Source organism: Callionymus lyra, chromosome 7 (genome assembly GCF_982586985.1).
Source record: "Callionymus lyra chromosome 7, fCalLyr1.hap1.1, whole genome shotgun sequence".
Classification (NCBI taxonomy): domain Eukaryota; kingdom Metazoa; phylum Chordata; class Actinopteri; order Syngnathiformes; family Callionymidae; genus Callionymus; species Callionymus lyra.
Window position 1 is genome coordinate 22,745,776 of NC_141824.1, and position 15,280 is coordinate 22,761,055.

Here is a 15,280-nt window from a genome sequence, read left to right on the forward strand (position 1 = left end):
TTATGGAGAAGCACTAGAATATATCAAACCTGTTTCCTGAATTGTTTAGAGTGTGAGCAGCTATTAATCCTAAAGTATTTTAAAGTATTTGAGCAGCTTTAATTAAGAGACGTATTACACAATTCATTTATCTTCTTATTTATATAGATATACATATATGTATGACACATTTGTGGGAACTGAAGTATGTGCAAGTGAGTCATGGTGTCATTTTGACTTATTTAGGCAATTTTCGTAAAAAGAAACTATCGTCATAACATTTTGAAAGTATATAACAGAATAATTATAACATTACTGACCTTTTTGCTAGAAAATGTTGACCTTCAACCTTTTTAAGTAACCAAAATGGCTGCCAGTTTGATCAAACTTTAATCCAATTGTTTTGATCTTTAAATAATATTGAATTTTATGACAATTGATATGTTTTAAAATGACAGTTTAACGAACTCATAGTCTTCTTCTACAATAAGATCTGATAAAGATTTTTTAAAGAGTTTCTTGAGTCAAACTTAAATCAGTCATTTTTAACTACAGTGTCGTTCAAGCTGAACCTAAAAATATCTTTAACCTTAGGATCAATAGTTGTAGAATAGCAGAATAATGGAGTCGTGTATGAGCGGAAATGTTTCTTTGGTTATTTCCTTAAAAACAAAACAGACACAAACGTGACGCTGAGACGTCAATCTTTATTCGTCTCTTACTTTTTCCTCATTCACACACTTTTCGTCTTCATTGAGCCCATAAAAAGTAGCTCAAAGTTCAACTTCTGACAGCAGTGAATTCACTTGGTTTTTATAAGGAATATGTACAGACTCACCAGTAGGAACTTTGTAATAATTATCATCATCCTTTTCAACAATTAATTTAATAAATATTCAGCGTTCGTAACCACAAAAGATCCAGTTTGTGCTTAAGTCACGTGCGGGTGTTATCACGACCCACGCATGAAGATACACACTCACACAAACACACACTCGTCGAGAGAAAAATTGCACAGTCAAGTAAATAGCATCTCCAACAGAGACATTTGAGCACAGTAAAAAAATCAAAGTTGTCCGCCAGCGTTGTGTAAAACTGAAGGTTCAGGGAGAAGATCCGGAGGATGAGGTCGAAGTTGTGAGTGATGCTGGAGATTTTCGGCTGCTGGCGAGGAATGTTCTGACGTTAAAACGGATGTGTCAACATGCACTGAGAAGAAAATAAGCTTTTCTTTCATCCACACATTGTACAGTCAAATATTTACATATGGACAGAGACGTGGTTTCACTGTACAAGGCCGAGGACGGTGGAGACGGTTACAGAGAAGACACTGATCATGTTGAGATGCTCCAGCAGGAGAGGACGACATGCGGGATGAGATCTGGACATTTAGTTTTGCGGTGGAAAGATTCTATAAAACGGAGAGTTGCCGATTCTGGCACAAATCCTTGTTAGAGATGTTTGAACATCTGACACTCATTGTCTGAGTCAAGCCTGGAACAGTTTGTCTTTGATGAACAAGGGCAGTGTTGGTTCGATTCTGAATTGAAGCTCAGAGTGTGGATGTGCAGAAATGATGGGTCAGCCATGAAGAAAGCATGTTAGAGCTGTGTGTTGTTCATATGCAAGTGTATCAGTGCCATCAGAAAATTGAAGGGTTTAATTTCAAATGCTAAATCTTTATTTTTATTTTTTTTACATTTTTTAAATAAAATAATTCTACATTAAATGGTTGAATTTGTATTTTATTTTATCATTTAATTAATTAACTTGTTTATTAAAAAGTTTTTTTTTTAGATTTGACTTTTTTTCCCACACGTGGAGTTCGATATTGTAGCTCCAATAATAATAACAAATACATTTTCTAAATTCTTTTTCTTTTTTTTAATTCGTAGCCTTTTAAACTCTATGAATAATGTTTGTATGATAGTAGTTCCACCAGACGACACTAAAAGAGTACCGAGCTACTTGATCAACAATCAGTCAATGATCAAAATGATTAAATTATTTGTTCAGACTTTTCCTTGATTTTCTGGGACTCCTGTGTTTGTCTTATATGTCTTGACCTTTTAAAGTATATATTTTAACTGTGTATTGTTTTTGATTGTTAAAGCTCCCTGATCTAGAAAGGCACTTTACAAATGACTTTTACTGTAAATTCAACCATTCAATTTTTACTAATGGAACTGAAATACTTCCATATACCTCTGAGTTGCTCATGATCGTTCTCACTGTAAAATGATACTGTTCGTCAAATCATTAAATTCTGCAGTTCCTTGATAGATCATTGGATAAGATGTGACGCTGCTTGTTCTGTCTGCAAGTGTGATCTCTACATGTTGTCTTCTTTTTTTTGTCTTTGTAATAATGGGAGTTAGTTTGAAGTCCTACAATGACACACGTGGATGATGGTGACTCTCGTAGAGACGGAGAAACAAGCCTGCTGTGGATATTAAACTCATAAACTGTATGAAAATAATCAAATAAAAAGAGGATATTTGGTAAATATTTTGATCTTGAATGCAGCATGAACTCATCCATGAGACAATCAAGGTCACCATAACGGTGTTTGAATTGTCGTTTTATATCATTATAAACCGTGTAATAAAGTAAATGTATGTGAAGGTCACATCCTGACACTTATAATGACTGTATTGAGGCTTTTGTGCAGTAATTGTGCTCATTACGCCGGAGAGAACTGGACACTTGATCTGGAGAAAGATAGAGAATGAAGTAAATCATTTGTTTTGTTTTAATTTCATGTTATTTAGCCTGAATCAACTTTTGGCAAATACACCAGATTTTAGTGTCTTAATAGATCCAAACAATCTGTGAGATATTGATAATATTTTAAAAAATGCGGGGAAAAAAAAGTGGATTTAAATCTAATTTGATACATTTGGATAAAAATATCATAATAGAGTATTTGTCGCTAGAATCCCAGAATCATATTTTAGTCTTGGTCCCGCCCTCGTGGAGGAGAAGATGTTCGAGTGACATGACGGGCGGAGGTGACGTGGATTGACTGACCGCAGGTGAAGCGTTTTTGTCAGAGTGATCTGAAGGAGCAGCAGGTAGTTTCAGGTGGCAGGTGTCTGAGGACACTACAAGGCTTCAAGAGGCATCTTGATCTCTACTGGAGGTGCCGGTCTGGACCTGGTGACCCCTCAGATGGAGTCCCACTAGGAGTACTGTTGTCCACAGAGGGTCGCCGGCTGCATCTCACCACACAGAGGGACAGTGCTGTCCAAGTTCTGTCCCTCCACGTCCATGTCCATCAGGTTCTGCTTGGTGGTGGTGCTGGCGCCGTTGCCGTCCCCCGACCCGAGGGGACTTTCGCAGCTGCTGCCGGGCGACGAGCTCAACGTCCGAGAGAGCGAGCCGAGCTTCCAGGGGTCGGCTTTGATCCGGGCCGGGGTGGGCCGGGGCCGGGGGGCGAACTCCAGAGTCTTGGGTCTCTCCAACGGACTGATGAGGGGATGCGGACTGGAGTCGGGGATGGGTGGAGCCGGAGCCTTGCGACGCTGTGTGGTGGGGAAGACGGCGGTCGGGTCCCGGAGCCGAGGGATGTCTAGTTTGTCCAGACCACCTGAGGGGAGAGAAAACACACATTGATGGTAAAGTACTGAGCTAAAGAATGTATTTAACCACATATAATGAAAGGAGTCTGAAGGACTTTAAGCGATAATTAATAATCCAAGCTTGTTTTTGTTGTAAACCTTTGTCTCAAGATAATTAAATGATGAAACTTGGATGCAGATATAACAGCGAACTAACAGCTCTGTGCTTCAGAGAGGATTCATGTAAACTCTGTGTTCTTCTTTCTCACTTGTATACAAGTGACATGTGGGTCATTAGATCAGATCTGATTTCTATTCTTTGTTTAATTAAATTCCTAACATGACACAAATAGATGTTTTAATGAGGATAAGAGGTTTTTTTGTAATACTATTCAAATAAAATGTCCTTAGGGCCAGATTTTCGAAAGGATGCAGTCTATGGGCCAGTCCACACCTCTACTACAATGTCCTGTCAAATGTTGGACAAACAGATTAAAAATAGATACAATACGTTGTAAATAGTTAAGAACATATGTATTGAAATAAGTATTGAATAAGTGTCTCCTCAGGTAATACTCCATGTTGACTGACATTGTGAAAGAAATGGCACATGGGAATGTATAGATTAATTTATTTATGTTATGTTCTGTGTCAATGTGACGTCACAGAGGGCTATCTTGCATTTACCTTAACCCTTTTGTTATCTCAGGGTCAAGGTGACCCAGAGGCTCTAAAACAAATGTGTTTGAGGTATCCCTTGTGTTGTCTGTGGGTCTAGATCAATCAGCCTTAAGTTTGACCCGTTCTATGCTTGAGTCAACTTTAGTTTTAATATACGACTTATATAACTGTTAATTGTGAATTACATAATACACGTTTAAATGTCATTTTAAAAATTAATCAAACATTTTTTGTCATTTTTACCAAGAAATCAGAGCATTTTCATTTTTTCTCAAGATTATGATAAGTTTAATTTTTAAAAGAAAGCCTTTGACGCTGCTTTTAAGAGAATATATATTTCTCCAAATAATTCTTCTTGAGCATCAACGGAGATGGAATCAGTTTCATACCTTTGTTGTTTGTTAAAACAGCGGCCCCTGGCGGCGGTGGCATGGGCATGCTTCCATCTGACGGTGTCCTGCGATGTCCTAACGTCTGAGCTCTGGGTCTGATGGCCCCGTCTGAAGGAGTCCGTCTGTGCCCTCTGTTCAGGGCCATGGTCGCCGAGACATGGGTGGGGGTCAGCGACTGGTTGGGCTCCTTCTTGAACTTCTCCGCCCGCAAGTCCAGGAGCGGATTCAGGGCCGGAGTGGAGGGAGCGGCCGGCGTCTTGAGCCCCGACACCGGGGTCATAGGGTACTCATCCGGGTCAGAGGGAAGGAGGGACTTGGTGGAGTTGCAGTCCGACAGCGAGGACAGGGAGAGCAGGGTGACGGAGGGGGACGGGTCCAGAGAGGGAAGGGTGGAGTCGTGATGGCGGGTGAGGGAGAGCGAGAGGTTCCTGCTCGGGGGGGACGTGCTGCGACGGAAACGACCCGTTCGCTGGAAAAGACCCTCTTTCTTCTTGCGCTGTTCCTCTCTGAGTTCCTGCTCGTCCTGGAGAACCTGAACACAAACATTTGCTCAAGTCACTGGATTTACAGACATCGTGAAGGGTTAGTCGTTCACTTGTATGGCTGATCACCGCTGCTGCTCATGCAGTGGAAACACAAGGAGTTCACGAGTTCCACCAAAGAAACATACTTTTATTGTTTTTGCTTTGAGCTACAAAACATCTAGAATGATAAAAGTTGTTTTATATGACACCTTAGATAAGAAATTAATCATTTAAACTATTTGTTGATGGTATTTCATTTCCATGCAAGTATATCAGATCTATCACAATTTTAAATGATTACAGATAAATCATTTTAAACGTTAAAAGTAATAGTAAAAATGTAGTTAATTTAAAATAAATTAATTCATTTCGTCTATATTGAATGGTTTAATTTGTTATTTGTTAATAGTTGAATTTAAAAAAATAAACATTTTACTACACAGTTTGACTTCTAATTCCAATAATTCAAAACTGTTTTAAATTCAATATTTTTTTAATCATTGATTTTTATGTTCAATATAAAAGTGTTTGTAAAATATTTCCATCAGACTGAATTGAGGTGCCAGTGCTTCTACGTTGTCACATGACCGTCTGCTCGTCAAATGATTGGCTCAAAGTTGGATCAAGTAGCTCGGTACTCTTTGGGTATTGTCTGGTGTAACTATTATACCAACATTTCATATTGAATTTAAAAAGCTACACATTTAAAATATATTGCACCTATAAAATCTATTTTTTTCAATATTTAAATTAGAATTTCAAACCATATGTACAAAACAATCATTCATTCTTTATTCATTATTTGAATAAATATATCTATATATTGAATTAAACTGAACAAAAACAATAACTAAATGCACATTTTCCTTTTAAATAAACTGAAATGCTTATAATCAACACAATTTTACTAAAAAATTCAAAGTTTCAAAGTTTTCAATATTAAATTCAACCATTCAATGTTCTGTTGGCATTAACAATAATCCTGATAGTTTTCTTTGCTCACCTGTATCTTCCCGAGCTGCAGCAGGTCTTGTCCAAGCCCCACAGCTGCCAGCAGGGAGGCGCAGCCCAGCATCAGCATGTCGCTCTTCTTCCTCTGACTGCAGCGCCGCAGGGAGTCCTGGGAACCCACCCCGCTACCGACAGCCCCCAACCCCAGACTGGAGCCGGTGCTGAAGGACACGCCCGCGGGGACGGAGGCGTAGCTCAGACTGCTCCACAACGACCCCGAGTCATCGGGAACCCCGTTACTGCTGGACTCCGAGGGCTGCTGGGATCCTGGCGACACCTCGAACTCACAACATTCCTCTGTGAGAGGAAACAAATCTTTAATAATCTACGATGATCTCGGTTTATCAGTGACATCAGAGCATTGAACATTTCAACATGTTAAAGAGAGTCATGTGATCGTCTGTGTGTCACATGATTGGCTGAAAGTTCGACCGAGTAGCTTTTTTGGTTTTGTCTGGTGTCACTATTATACAAACACAAATATTGAATTTAAATAGGTACAATTGAAAAAATATAAATGTTTGTGAATTTCATTTTGAATTATTGGAATTATAATAAAACACTCTATATGAAAAATAACAACAAAATACTTACATTAAAAAAAAGGAATACAATTTACAATAATTCTACTTATTGTGTTAAATTATTCAACAAATACAAAATCATCCTCTCAATATACAAAATATTGAATACAATTATTAAAAAAAACGTAAACAGTTTAATACGCACATTTTTTATTTATTTAATTGATCAAATTAATTCAACATTTCAATATAGAAACTGTTGAATTCAATTATTACATTTATTTTTTAGTTATTTTAACAAAATAATTACTTCCATCATTGCATAAGTATTTCTGGAAACCAGGGAGGTCATTCACCTTGACCCTGAGATAACACAAGGGGTACGACAAACTCATTTGATTTCATAACTTCGGGTCACCTTGACCCTGAGATAACACAAAAAAAACTTTTTTTTTTAAGTTTCAACATTTTAAATGTATAATTCAACCGTTCAATATTCTGATGGCGCTGATATAATTCCAAACGAATCCAAATCCATGTCAATATGATAAAAAAAACTCACCCATTTCATTGAGGCTAGAGAAGGCTGCAGTCATCGGTGCATGTTTCGGGGACTTGCCCAGATTAGGTGCACTGGACGACCAAACCTTACATCCTTCACCCAGAGATTTCAGTCTGAAAAAAATAAATAAAATTAAATTCATTTCTGACTTCACTGACTAAAACGAGTCTGGCATACTTGTCCTCCCCGCCCACTCGCTCCCTCTGGTGAGTGGAGCTCGGACCCCAAGTTCTCCCTTTCTTCTTGCAGGCGGTCAGATCTTCTTTCTTGCAGACAGCGGTGCGACCCCACGTCTTGCTGCCGTCACTTGGTGTCACTGTGGAGCAGGAACAAGGATTTCAAAACGATTTCTCTGCACCTGCTGACTAGGAAGACCCTGACATGACGTTGTAAGAAAAGGGAAATACTTTTTTAATTAAATTTTCTTTTACATTATTTAATTGTACTCTTAAAATGTACTTCCATTTGACCAGCTGTCCGGATAGCTTTATCGGTAGAGCACACCACTAAGACCCTAAGAACTTTGTTATGTTTTCACTTTTATTTTGGTTCTTTTTGTTCTCTCACTTCCTGTTTCTTACCCAGTCAGGTAATGGCACACAGCTGGACCTTATGACTACCAAAGACCCCTACTTCACTTTCTATATCTTAGTCCAGACCTGTGAGCTGGATCAAAGAATTCCCTCCCTGTTGTTTCACGTTTTATTCCCCGGTTCGAGGGACGTTTTGGTTTTTGGACTTTTAGAGATTTTGGGCTCTTGTTTTCTTTATTTAGTATTGTTTTGCAGCAAGTTATTAAATGTTTTATTTGTTAACATTGAGTGTGTCTTCTTCTGGTTACTGTCACCTGCACTTTGGTTCCGCCTGGTTGAGATCATGACAACATTTTTATATATATTTATATATTTTATATATATATATTTTACATGCGCGCTCCGGGCTTCTTTCTTTTTACTCAATTTTAAGGCAGTATTTATGTGTGTTTGCATTAGCCATATTAAGAGACAATATTTTGAGGAATTTGCTAACAAACAATATTTTATATCCATTTCTTTATTTATTTTTGTATAGTCATTATTTGTCTACAACCTCAGTTTTTCTTAATTACACTAGAAGAGATTCATCACAATGATATTTGTTAAAAATGTAAATATTTAACAAAAATATTCAAGACCATATTGTTGTTGAGAAGATAACGTAAGATCATATTTTGTGAAATGTGCTTCAGATAAATGAATGATTAAGTATCTTGTGGTCACAAATTAATTAGTCTGGTGTCATGTCTGGGGCTCCAAGGTTGACTTTGAGGGCTCACGTCTTATGGCTCTGAGGCGAGGGATGACCCCCGGGCTCGCAGGAGGGGTCGTGCTCTCGCTCCCCTGCATCTTCCTCTTGTCGATGCTGGGAGACGCCTGCACGGTGATCTTGTGCTCGAACCCTGACAGAGACAAGACGCTTTGTGTCAAAAATACTTGAGTATTGTAGCGTATAAACTGCTGCAGTTGCTCTGTCCACCCACCAGATGGCAGACTGATACAGTTGCCGTCTCTGCCTAGCTTCAGCAATCTGCTCTTCTTGAAGTTGCCTTTTCTCTTCTTCACGCTGGGCTTCTCCTGGTACATCTGGTGGATGATGATGTTCAGCTCTCGCTCCACGATGTCGATCTCTCGCTCCGCCAGCTCCTGCTCTCGCCTCCTCAGCTGCTCCTCCTGCTCCCGCTGCTCCTCGGCCGCCCGAGCCAGCGCCTCCTCCCAAGACCTCAGCTCCTGAGAGGAAGAGGGGAAAAAAAAGAAGTTTGGCGCCTCTTCCAACACCTTTCTTGATGAGCTGAAGTGAGAGCGATGATGGGCCGCCGGTTTAAATCTCTCTCCTTCACACCTCTGACATGATAATTACAACTGGGTTAGTCGTCGTCACCTTTTCTTTGGCTCGCAGCTCGTCGAACATCTGCTGGATCTCCTGCCTCCAGTCCTCCTGTAAGGAGTGGAAGGACTCCAGAGGCATCTGGAACATGGCCGACTGTTCGATGGCCAGCAGTCGTCGCAGGATGCTGGTGAAGGAGGGTCTGCCGTGTGGGATCGGACTCCAGCATTCTGAAGAACGACAACAAACATCAAACTTAGTCTAGAGAAAATCTAAAATTTGTTGTTTCTGTTCAAAATAATGTCAAATCATTTCAGTTGAGTTGTCAGTGTGTCTTAGTGTCCATTTCAGAGGCTCTTGAAAGTTTGAAAATTCCTCTAAAATGTATTTAAAAGGCTCATTTATTGAAGTGTCATGAATCACATCAAACATGTTTCAAGGTCATGTCTTCTACACTTTTTGTCCTTTACTAGAAACACGTGGAATAACAAGTTCCACATTTAATGAAAAGAATAAAAGTCCAATATTCTAATGTAAAATTATCCAATTTTAGCCTGGTTTTAAGGAATGTCATATTTAAACGATGTAACTGGTAGTATATGTATGTAAAAAATATATTTTCTTGTCATTTAAATCATGATGTATCATCACAGATAGCAGATGACATCACAGAGCTGTTCCCGCACAATTGTTTTGCTTATTTGGTAATTTGTTTTAATAACTGAACCAACCTAATTATTATTATTATTATTATTTTTATTTTTTATTTACTTTTATCTTTGCTCTTTCATTTTTACATATATACATTTGAACATGTATTTTGAATATCATCATAATCTTCATCATCAGACATTCATATTTGCATTTTATTTATTTAATATTTGTATTTTTCCTTACAATTCCCTTTTAGAAATGATGCTGCTTTATGTTATTGCACCGCAGAACATCTGCCTTGATGCTTGTTTTTGTTTTTCTACCGTTTATTTTGTCTGTTATCTTATTTCATCCTGTACTGACACAATCACAAATTCCTATGTTGTGTTTACAACACTAGCAATAAAAGTTTGTGATGTACATTTCTCTCTCCTAGATAAAACAAAAGTATGTATCTAGAGTATGTTAAGTGTACTTTAATCACCTTCTAACACATAATAAATTGAGACGAAGGAAGAGTAAAACACGATGTCATGCTCGCTAACTTAGAACAGATCAAAGCATCTACAAAATGTCTAAATGTAAAGGTAAAGAAAAAATGGCAGCAGTTTTATTGGTCATATACAGTACGAGGAAGAGAAGGAGCAGCAGAGGTAAACATAGTAATGGTTGGTAAAGAAGAGATTAAAGGATGAACAGAGATAAGACCAGGAAGAGGATCTTCAGGTGGATAAAAGGATTTAGGGACACATGTGAAGTGTGTAGATGGAGCTAATATCAGTCATTTTAATCATAATATTAACTTAGTTATAGCTATATTTTGTTGTTTCAAGTTTTATTTTACTATGTTAGTCTTTAATCAAGTATTGAAGTTCTTCATTTTAAGTGTAATGTATATATTTTTTATTTATTTTGTGCAGCGCTAGAAAAAAGTCTCACTTCACTTCCAGATAAAAATAGTCCTCGTCAGTTTGTTAGCCCAGAGATAAATGTCCCGGAGGTTCTTCTCACCTGCCAGCAGCTGGGCGAAGGGTTCTGGGCAGGTTGACGGGATGGGCAGAGTCAGCTTGTTCATAGCGACACCGTAAGCGACCGCGAGTGCGTCTATTTCTCTGTACGGAACCTCCCCAGTGAGTAGTTCCCATAGCAGCACACCGAAGCTGTTGGACAGAAGAGACTTTAAAACAAACGTAGATGATGCTTCAGTGGCTCTGACACTAGGTTGTGGATAACCAGAGGTTCTTTTATTCAACTAACTAATACAACGTCTACTTTATCCTCCTCTACACAATTACTGTGTGAAAATGTTCCACACTGACAATCAAAACAGATACTAAATTTGTTTCCTAGAAAAAATGTTGCTTATAACCCCAATTACATTTCCAATGCAGCTTCTTCACAACATTTGATGAGCATTACCCCTCTATTATAAATACCAGTTAGCTCATACACAAACAAATGACTACTTTGAATGTTGTTCCTCATGTGCCTCAAGAACTGAACACGACCATTGAACTAATCATTTTACTTTGATTATCTTGTGAACCGTGGACATCAGACATTAACAAGTAAAGTAAAGTCAGCAACATAATCATTTCACTATACAGCAAAAGTCATCATGTGCAAATATATTGCTTTATACGAGCAAAATTATCTTTTTTAAGATCATTTAACTTTTGAAGAAATAAAATATAATGTGTCTGGTCTAGAAATAAATTTCAGAACAGTTGAGGCATCATTAATTAACTTAGAAACTGGCTTTAATAATTTAAATTGATATTAAATGACATTTTATGAAATTAAATTAAATTAAAATGATAAATTATCCAATTCATTTATCTTTTGAAATGCAAAACACAATTATTCTGTTTAAAATAGAAAATATGGAAGTTTTATGAATAATAAAAAGATACATAAACTAATTCAAACTTGAAAATATGGCAGTTTTAAGAATAACAAAAAGATAAATCATCTGATTTAAAATATTAAAGTGAATGAATAATGGCTAAGTTAACAGGCTTGTTTGTCTCATTCTCCTTCTTCAAATGAGCAACAGAAACAACAAAAATCTCTCTCTGGGAGTCTATCCTAGTTTCATCAGGCCAGAGGAGGGGGACACCCTGGACAGGACGGCAGTCTGTCTCAGGGCACACAAAGACACACAACCATTCAAACACACACACTCATACCTCCATACAACAAGTTTCCAATCAACTTCTGTATATACTTGAACTGAATGTTAGTATTTTGTCCTTCTTTTTTAAATGTCAATGTCTTTATTGACTCAAGTTGCCACAGTTATGCTGCCAAGGAGACTACAAGGCCTTCTTCAATTGCTGTGACTGTTTTGAGCTGTCATGTGATCATCGCAGCTGTTCTGTGCAGCTAACATCTAATCGATAGATGGTCATAATGTTGCGTGTTTTTTTTCCCGCCCACAGAAAAGTGCTGTACCTCCACACGTCGCTGCTCTTGGAGAACAGAGAGAGTTTGATGACCTCCGGGGCCATCCAGGCGTAAGTGCCCGCCGCGCTCATCTTGGTGGTCTGGTGCCACTCTCGGGCAAGACCGAAGTCTGTGATCTTGAGGGTTTTCCCGCTCAGGTCGTCCCGTTCCAGCGGCTCCAGGATGAGGACTGAACAGGAGAGAAGAAGACATCAATGTAGGGATCATTACAAGCCACGTTATCAGTTATAAACCTGAAGATAAGATGATTTGTTAACATTGTACAACACAAAGAAAGTGTCAGCAGGAGGAAGTGCTTTCACTACATGGTTATGCAAAGGTTGGTGGAAGTGCACACAGCAGTCTTTGTGAACACACACACACACATGCAACACACTAAATCCATCAAGGTGTGTCTGTTCCTTCAGAGTTTCATCGACAGATAAGACTCCAGCAATAATTACAATAATAATGATCAAACAATCTACATGACCCAATAAATATCTCTCGTAGTACGAAATAAAATACTATATTTTAGTATTAAGTAGATTAACTGATGGATGGAGCCTCTAGATTTTATTTGGTAACAATTCAAGGATCTAAAGTTTATCTTCCAATGTGTATTTTCTTCAAAGAAAATGTTTTTTAAATAACTGCTTGAAGTTTTATACCATCTAGAAATGTGAATTCATGGCTCATATGTTGTAGCTGAACGTATGCAGCAGGATCGTGCAAACAAAGACTAGATTCACAGGCACTTGTGTCAAGAGTAACACAGGCGTCTAAGTACTTTTGATTCTGAACAATGGGTGAAATAAACAGAAGATTGTAATGATGCGATACACATCGCGAAACATGTATGATACCATATATTCTGACACGGTAGGAACGAGCATATATTTGTAGAATAGTCACGTACTTGACTCTGGAGTTGCAGAACTTAAAGACCACATGACTGGTTGACGAAGTCGTAATAGCTTTTTGAAAACAAAATATGTCTGAACATCAGCTTTTAAAGATGCTAGAGTCGACTGTATCCTCTCGCCCCGAGTCATCGCAAGGATCTCGCATGATTTAATCGTTCCTTTACTTGGGAGGACGTGATGTTTAATTGCAACACAAAAATTAACAAATGCTGTGAAACTTTTTTGACATTTAAACAATAAAAGAACTGATGATAAAAAAAAAGATAGATATATATGATTTGAAAACAAAAAACATTTTATTTTATTATTATGTTTCTTCTTTTTAATAAGATACAGTTCTTCAACTATTGATATGGTATCATTGAAAACAAAAAACGATTTTCTTACACACCTATTGTCAAAGTGTACAGTATAATGATGGTTAAAATCCACTTAACACCTGTAGCTACAGCGATAGGTTCACTGAGAGGAAGTGTGAAAAAGAGAGAGGTATTGTAAATGTGTAACATGATTTACATTTTGTTGGAATTGTTTAACTTCGATTAATAATTTAAGAGTATTTGCCATTTTTAGCTTTCTTGTATTTAAAACTATTATTAAACAGTCAAAATATATATTTTTTAAAGTGTAGAAACAAACATTTTTATTTAGAATATATATTTTTTATGATTCATGACTAGTCAACTGTAGTATCACTATATGGTTTTTAGGACTTTTGTCGTACATTTTCTGTTGTTTCTGTGAGAATGTATTGCCCTTCAAAAATATTTAAGTCAATATTTTAAAGGATATTTGGGAAAAAAAGGTTTTGTATAAGATTGTTTTTTTAAAGTTATATACAAAACAATAAAAATTTGCTCATTTACAGTGGAGGAGTGGATGAGTATTTGATCCCCAGCTGATTTGTATGTGTGTCCACTGACGAAGAAATGAATGAGATCGAATAATACAAAGAAAATCAGAATAAAAAAGTTTAAAAATAATTGATATTTCATTGAGTTACATAAGTATTTGATCCTCTACCAATCACAATAAAGTCCTGCTCCCACATATTTATTCACAGTCCACAATAACTCCCACACATTAGTCCTTTCACATGAATAAAGTATTTCTAATCTTAACTTGTAACCTATATAAAAGTCACCTGTCCACAGAATCCAACAATCAGACACCAACCTCTCCATCATGGGCAAGACCAAAGAGCATATCATGGACAAGTACAACCTGCACAGGATGGGCTACAAGACTACTGACTGGGAGACAACCTCCTTCTCTAAGCCAGGACACTTGGAATGGGTCGTGGTCCAGCATGACTATGACCAAACGCATACAGCCGAGGCAACAAAGTAGCGGCTCAAAAAGAAGCACGTTGAGGTCATGGAGTGACCGATGCCAGTCTCCGGACCTTCATCCTATAGAAAATCTGAAGCTGAAGCTTCATGTGTCAAAGCAACAGCCTCAGAACCTTAAGGATTTGGAGGATCTGCAGAGAGGAGTGGTTCTAAAATTCCTTCCGAGATGTGTGCAAAACTGGAAATCAACTACAAGAAGCATCTGACATCTGTACTTGCCAAGAGTTTCTCCAACAAGTACTAACTATTGTGTTGATAGGGGATCAAATACTCATTTCACTCAATGAAATGCAAAATAATCTTTTTTTAATGTGATTTTCTGGATTTTCTTTTTTATATTCTGTCTCATTGTTAAAATGAACCTGCCATTAAACACATAGACTATTCATTTCATCCATCAGTGGGGGATCAATTACTTATTTCCTCCACTGTAGCTAGATTTTAAACTTGTTTTTTAAATTTTATTTCCCATTATTTAGACTTTTCCCTCCTTTATTTTTGCTTGATGGCAACAATTTATAACATGTTTTGCCCACTGCTCTATACATACAGTGAGATATGATCCAAGTTCACAGTCAAAGCTGCCTCAGAATCGATCCTTCCAACAGCGCTACACTATAATCCAGATGATTGAAACGTCCCATGATCTTTGCCGTTTCCCATCCTAAAACAAACAAGTGAGTGACAGCTGTCTCCTCGGGCGAGCACCGTCGCCATGTGTAATGAAAACAAGCGATGGAGCCAGACATAAAGGCGGAACATGAGATGTGTTTGCATGCCCGGCCGGGTGTGTCCTCGCCGTCTGCC

General features: G+C 37.8%; 1 protein-coding gene across 1 annotated transcript in view; it reads right to left on the reverse strand.

Annotated features, from left to right (window-relative positions):
* Positions 1–702: 702 nt before the first annotated feature.
* The window catches only part of map3k10 (mitogen-activated protein kinase kinase kinase 10), a 33,655-nt gene continuing 19,077 nt past the window's right edge, over positions 703–15,280 (reverse strand). The window contains exons 2-11 of the mRNA XM_087795298.1: positions 12,205–12,385; positions 10,762–10,910; positions 9,151–9,326; positions 8,753–8,999; positions 8,549–8,671; positions 7,411–7,549; positions 7,234–7,346; positions 6,140–6,444; positions 4,610–5,144; positions 703–3,568 (exon numbers count right to left, since the gene is read on the reverse strand). Of these exons, the coding sequence (XP_087651424.1) occupies positions 3,162–3,568; positions 4,610–5,144; positions 6,140–6,444; positions 7,234–7,346; positions 7,411–7,549; positions 8,549–8,671; positions 8,753–8,999; positions 9,151–9,326; positions 10,762–10,910; positions 12,205–12,385 (2,375 nt within the window). The 3' untranslated portion in view covers positions 703–3,161. The remainder of the gene's footprint in view (positions 3,569–4,609; positions 5,145–6,139; positions 6,445–7,233; positions 7,347–7,410; positions 7,550–8,548; positions 8,672–8,752; positions 9,000–9,150; positions 9,327–10,761; positions 10,911–12,204; positions 12,386–15,280) is intronic.